A 7,500-nucleotide genomic window follows, 5' to 3' on the forward strand; every position below is an offset into this window, starting at 1 on the left:
TTTTACGACAGGTGGCGCTTAAGTATGATTAAGACATTATATGTTGGACTTTTTAATCTTGAATATTTTGAATAAGTTGAATGCATGGAATCATTTGAAAACTTAATTGTAATATATTATTCCAAGTCATTTCTAATTTACTCTCGATTCGAAAATGGAACTAGTAACTTCTATCATCCTTTGCTATGGATTGTCATCGAATCTTCATCTCTCTCTCTCTTTCCCTCATATATTCTTCATTTTCTCCTCTCCCTCGCTCTGTCTTTCTTTTATCCTTCCTCTCCATCCCTCTCTCTCCCTATCGCTCCATGCCCCACCTTCTCTTTCCTTCATATGATCCTCTCTCTTTCCGTCTCCCTATCGCCCCTAGCCCCTTTTCTCTTTCGTTTATATCTTCCTCTCTACTTCTATCACTCCACCTTCTCTGGGCTTAGAATACGAAGATGGCACCAAAGTGGAATAGCAAGGAACTGAAACTTCTGTTGCGAGCGTGGATAATTGCTGGAGGTGACCATCCAAACAGCATAATTACTGCTGCACTGAAAAACAATGATTTCTGTACAACCATCGACAAGCTAGAACGGAAGAAAAATGAACTTACCCGATCTTGTGTGCTTATTAGACCACGCATTGACGCTCTTTTTGTGCGATTCTGATAATGATGGGGTGGTTGAAACCAGAAAAAGAAGTCCTTCTGTGCCAGCGGTCCCACAGAAAGATGGAGCCCTCACACCTATGAAAAATCAAAGAAATGAAAGGCCTACCTAAAGGAAGGAAAGACTACGACCACAAACATAAAGAAGGAAGTGGAGAGAAAGCAAAAGGAAGAGATGAAACAACTAAAACTAAAACCGAAACCCCAAACCCACAAACAAAAAACAAAAGCCAACTCAAGTAGGGAGGGTCCAATGGAGTCCGAAACTCTAGAAGAGAGAAAATATTTGGAGTGAAAATATTTGAAGACAAGGACATGCAAGTTTTACCTGTACGGCAAATGTTGGCATGGGAAAGACGGCACAAACTACCTGTTTCTTCATCCGAGACCCCGCCAAAATTGCAGCAGGCTTAAGGAGAAATGCTTCCCTGAGGAAAAGCACCAATCGTTTCCAAAGAGAAAATATACATATGTAGTGAGCTCTTCGGATTTAATTCGCCAGTCAGCAGCTGAGCAAGTGTCTTTTTTGTGCATGGCGCAAAGATTCTGTAGAAGCTGACCGGGTTACATCAAGCGCAAATACTGAACCCTGCTTGCCCCTACGCAAGACCACCATAATTAACAGGCACGGGGGTGGCCTTCCATAACGCCTGCACAGTCGTCACGCTAATATTTTTACCCAATATTGGAGGCCTGTTGCATCACAACAACGAAAGCAAATTCTTTTTCCTGAGAGACCTTACTGCATGCAATCAAGCTCTATGCATGGCACTCGTGGAAACTCATCTGAACCCTGATATATAGGATACGGAATTACACGTACAAAAATATACCCATTTCTTTACTACCCACAAGGGGCCAAACACAGAGGGAACGAACAAGGACAGACAAACGGATTAAGTCGATTATATCGACCCCAGTGCGTAACTGGTACTTATTTAATCGAACCCGAAAGGATGAAAGGCAAAGTCAACCTCGGCGGAATTTGAACTCAGAACGTAGCGGCAGGCGAAATACCGCTAAGCAATTCGCCCGGCTTGCTAACGTTTCTGCCAGCTCGCCGCCTTACACGTACAAAAATATACCATACTACGAACAGACAGAAGGGAAAGAAGCCATGATGGAATTGCTGTATACATCCGTGATGTCCTCACATCCCAGGTCCTACTGTCATACTCAAATTCAATCTGTGACACTCTAGTTGTATACATAAGACAACATAATGTAGTCATATGCAATACATATATCCCACCGGATGCCCCAAACCACATAGGCAAGTTTGAAGATTGCCTTACATGAATTAAAGAAATCCTCATGAAACTGGAACACCACGTGAGCGTATTTCTTATGAGTCCCGGCACAACTTCACCAGTTGGGGCAAGTTGTTCTCAGATCAACTAGGGCGAATAACATTTTGAATATCTGCTTCACGAAAAATATGGACATCGTTAATAATGTGAAATTGTCGCCGACATTAGTTTCGGAACACAACATTACAGAGCTGTTCTATGCATGGACCAAAAGTAGCCAGAGACATACAGTCTAAAGGAAGCACCTAAAATCTCTTCAATCTGAACTTCCATAATGCAGACTAAAATCGATCAAAAAAACCCTCGGACATGACTGGCCGAAACGTCTCTCCACACCAGACATTGGCATGAAACTAGAGTATTTCATGCCTGTTATGCAAACAGTATGCCGAAAAAATGCCCCAGAGCGCAAGTCCAACACAAGAGGGAAGAAGATTCCAAGGGAGAGGAATATCTTCATGAGACGATGGACGAAGGTTGCAAATCATTTCAACCAACATTCCAAATGTAGTAAAAGGTGCCGCCTAAAAGCAACACTAATAGAGATTGAAAAAAGCCTGAAGCAATCCTATGTGAGGGAGAGAGAAGACAAAGAACCCTGGGTTATAAAAAAAATCACGTCAAACCCAAAGGCCTTGTTTCATTATGCGAAAGTAACTGTCTTACTTTACTGCAAATAGGCCCCCTCTTCGAGAGGATGGCTACCCTTAAGATAACCCAACCAGTATCAGTGAGGTACTGAATGACAGTTCAAAAGTGTCTTTAACAACCCGTTGGAACACAGACAAGGGAACGAACCAGTGGATTTCTTTGCTGTCTCACCTATAACCAGCGAGGCAGTTATGATGGAATACATCGACAGTGGTGAAAAATGCATAATACTAGCCATAAATGAGGTGGACGCAAACTCACCTGTCGGCCCTTTGTTTCCCAGCAATCCTTCTGAAATCATTTGCGTGCCCTGGCGAAACTACTAAAGTTTCTCTTCCAGAGTTTTCTTGCAAATGGCAGGCTGCCAAGCAAACTGACGGAGGGAATAATATGCCCAATCAATAGAGGAGGAATCAGAGCAGATGCCAAAAATTATAGGCCCATCTCTCTGGTTATACACACCAGCAAAATCAGGGAACGAATAGTCAGAGGGAAACTAATTGTATTTATGGACATAATATAGCTTGTACTTTGCAAAAGCTTTTGAGGATGTAGATCATAGTATGATATGCCACAAACTGCGTAATCTTGGCATAGGTGGAAAACTTGGAGAGTGGTTACATGTCTCCTTGAGAGAGCGGCAGTGGCGGCCAATGAATCCAACTCAAAGAGAACACAAATAGTACTGGGCTTCCACAGGGCACTATCTTGGGACCACTGTCTTGTGTTATGAAAATATGTATAGCCACCCTTGCTAGCTACGCAGACGATACGAAAGTCTTGCAGAAAATACAAAACCTTAGCGAGTTTTCACGCCTGTAGCGTGAAAGGAAACAATTTACTGATGGGCTGAAGATAGTAATATGCAGTTTAATGCTGGAAAATTCCAAGCTCTGCACTACCAGTGCCCAACTGAACGTAAAACTTAAAGAGTATACTGGCCCACAAGGGGTTAAAACCCTAGAACTTGAACCAGTGCGAGACCTGGGTATCGACATGAATGATGGTAACTGTTTCCAAGTGCATATTACCAAAATGGTGACAAAATGCAGATGACTTTTTGGGCGAATCCTGAGAACTCTCAGAACTAGAGATAACGAAACAATGATGGTCCACTGGAGGATATTCATCCTCAGCCGCCTGGACTACTGCTCCCAGATTTGGTCACCACATAGTGTAAAATCAAAACAGCGGACCATGAAGCAGTTCAGCGAAGCTTCGCGAAGAAGATCGTCTCATTGCAACAGCTCAGCTACTGGGAAAGGCTGAAACAGCTAAGACTCTATTCCTTGGAGCATAGGCGGGAGAGGTATGCAGAAGGTCCTGGAAGGAATTGTGCCAAATTTTGGCAGTGAAAGTTACACTAATGCAAGAACGGGTCATCACTTCACAGTGCCAAAGATCCCAGCAATGCCGTGGCGCTTCAGGACCGGTTACAGCAACATCTTGGGTTTTAGGAGCTCACAACTTTTTAATATTCTCCCAAAGAGCCTGAGAGACCTACTCAAAGTGGATGTAGGTGTTTTCAAATCAAAGATTTATCTCTTCTTGTCGAGAGTCCCAGATGAACCTAACTCGCAGCAGGAGGTGCAAATAAGGATAGTTACATCAAACTCCCTTATTCACCAAATGCCACATATCTAAGGAGGCTCTAAAAAATAACAGTGTAGCAAAACGGTGGTCTCCAGCATGGCCACAATCTTGAGCTGAAACTGTTGAAAACAAATGTTATATATATATAATGGTAAAATAATTATAATTAAGGGCACAGAGATTTCTCTGCTTATATGCTGAAAAGAAACGCTAAGTCCCTCTAACCACTTCAAAATAGCACGTTATAATAAACGCGTGTTGAGGCGGGCTGCTGAATTCGAAGAGTATATATATATATATATATATATATGAGTATATATATATATATATATATATAATATATATATATATATATGTATATAAAATACATATAAAAATACAAAATGGGACAAGAACGCAAAACATTCAAATAGACGACACAAAAAACGGACGGGTCATTCGAAGCCTCTAATCTTCAGTCAAGAACCGGATCATCCTCGCAATTTCGGCTGATGGCAGTTCTCAAGTATCATGCGATTAATTAGGAGCTGATCTTTGCATCCGTGTGTGCTTCGTTTGCATCCTTTTTGTTCAGTGGGAAAGAGGTTATTCTCTTCTATAAACGTATATGTTTTCTCCACTAGAATAGATGTCAAAATCTTATAGGCAGTAAACGAACATGTTATAGACCGGTAGGTTTTTGGGTCTTTGGTTTCATTATTTTTGGGGAGGAGGTAAGTAATACCATTTGCCATCCAATGGGGAGTTTTTTTTTCCGGGTCTTTCATAATACTATTAAATAGTATTACTAACATTTTGTGTGCGGACGAGAGTGACGAGAGCCAGAAATTTGGTACTCTATCAATACCAGGGGATTTCCACTTATGAGCTTTCGTTAGTGCCCTCCTTAGGTCGGCGATTGAGATGTCTTCCCATACCTGTTCTTGTAGATTTTTGTAGGCATCTTGGGTGCGTTTGATCCACTCTGCATTTTCATTGTATGGTTTCTCATCTCTCCAGATCCTCTTCCAAAAGTTTTCAACTTCTTCAATTAGGGGTGGATTTTCAGTGGTTATTTTTTTCTTTCCCTATTTCCCCGTAAAATGATTTGGCATTGGATTTGAACATCTTATTTTGTTCGTAGTATTTGATTCTTTTCTCAAATCTGCATATTCTCTGAGCTTTTGCTTGAACTTTTTGTTTAAGTGCTTCCTTCGCTGACATTAGTAGTTCTCTTGTTGAGTGTCCATACTTTCTCACAATCTTCATGCCTTTTCTTGATCTTACACCATTTCCAGAGATTAGCTCAGTTAATATCGATATCTCCCTTCGCAATGATTCAATTTCAGTTTCAATTCTACTCATCCAGTTTGATTTTATTTTCGAATTTGGTACTGTTGGCTTTTTGGGTGTGAAACAGCGTCTTTCGATTACCTTAGCAACAGAGTAAATAATTTCATTTAACTTATCAAGATCGGGTTTTAGTTGTTGTATGATTTCTTGTGTAACGCAGTTGCCAATTTTATTTGTTTTATGTTGGTGTGCATTTGAGAGTTTATGGAGTGGTTCCCTATCATTCATATCTGTATGCCCTACAACTGCAAGCTCATTCAGAACTTCCTGCTTCATTTCAATGATAGATTTTCTGTGTTGTTCAGCTTATATGTGGTCTTCAAATTCTGTTTCGACATCATTTTCCTGGCTGTTTTTTCTAGGGCCATTACATTCTCCTTTTTGGTTTAGGCAGATGGTCGCCTCGTTATTTCTTTCCTATTATTATTATTATTATTATTATTATTATTATTATTATTATTATTATTATTATTATTATTATTATTATTATTATTATTATTATTATTATTATTATTATATATATAAATATACTTAAGTAGGTGAATGAATTATCCTATGTTTATCGTCAGCATGGAAAATTCGTTTAACCGAAACCTGGGTAGCAAATTCACGTCAGAAAACACGGTTGAAGCGACCTGTCAAGGGTAGAAACTCCGGGTTCATGTGTAGAAATTTGTGTGTTGTATATGAATAAATGAAAGAATGGAGTCGAACGAAGGAATGAAAATATGCTGTCTTCGAAACATGTGTCGAGAGTAAAGGAATTTTGTTAACATCTTCGTTCGACTCCATTCTTTCATTATTCATATATATAAATATATATATATATATAATATATATATATATATATATATATATATATATATATATATTATATATATATATATATATATATATATTATATATATATATACATATATATAGATAGATAGATAGACAGATAGACAGATAGATATGATAAATGAAAGACGGAAGATGGAATATATGAGAATTTTTATCATTAATCACGACGATTGCTTCAACACATCTAGCATCGACCCTTCACAGGTGGGACACTCAACAACTGGTTCAGGAGCATCCGGTGGTACAGATATATCATATCGAGTGATAAATAGATACAACACATTAAAATAACAGTTCCGCGATGTATCCTCTCATTTTAGTGAAAAGAAAAGCCGCAACACGAAGGAAACACTTTTATTTACATAGACGATCGAAAATAAAATGGCTGATGGAAAAAATCCAATGAACATGTAATACAGCGAGAAAAAAATATATAAAATAACCGTTAGTAGATATGGATGTATGAACATAACTGCTTGGAATGAGTTATAGCAATTAAAATTTTCAGAAGAAAATTGTCTTAATACTCTCAACTCAGTGGTTATAATTGTGCGTATGCACGTGTGTATATGTTTAAGTGCTTATATGCATACGTACGTGAGTGTATTTCTTGTGCATATGTTACATTATTCTTTATGTGCAAAATAAACCTTGAGAAATGAAAAAACTAAGACATTTCCATTATTAATGAAATTCTCCCATTCATCATTATATGCCTTACATATGTTTAATATTATGAGTCTTTCAAACATCAAATACTTAAATAAAATATCGAACCACACTTTCCCTTACCTTATAAGCTTCAAGATAAGCTGCCTCAGAAATATGGAATGATATATAGAAATGTTTGTATTTGTTCTCAACGACAACGCATTGCAGATAGCAGCTGTTTCATAATAAATAAAACTTCAGATGTTTCTGACAGTAGGCTTTCAGCGATAATTATTAGCATTTGATTTATCACGTGTGCCGTAAAATATTATTATTATGTACTAGAGCCTATTTCCCTACATTTCTTTCGATTTCCGCCCAAAAGTTCTCTCTGTGTGTATCATACGTACAGCAATTATCTTTCAACGACCCACTGTGATCTCTTGATCTGCAGATTATTCCAAG

At 38.6% G+C, this 7,500-nt stretch overlaps 1 protein-coding gene across 1 annotated transcript in view; it reads right to left on the reverse strand.

Moving 5' to 3' along the window:
* The window catches only part of LOC118763690, a 20,699-nt gene extending 20,068 nt beyond the window's left edge, over window positions 1–631 (reverse strand). The window contains exon 1 of the mRNA XM_036503472.1: window positions 602–631. Within this exon, the coding sequence (XP_036359365.1) occupies window positions 602–631 (30 nt within the window). The remainder of the gene's footprint in view (window positions 1–601) is intronic.
* Between the last annotated feature and the right edge of the window lie 6,869 nt (window positions 632–7,500).

Source organism: Octopus sinensis, linkage group LG6 (genome assembly GCF_006345805.1).
Source record: "Octopus sinensis linkage group LG6, ASM634580v1, whole genome shotgun sequence".
In the NCBI taxonomy this organism is placed as follows: domain Eukaryota; kingdom Metazoa; phylum Mollusca; class Cephalopoda; order Octopoda; family Octopodidae; genus Octopus; species Octopus sinensis.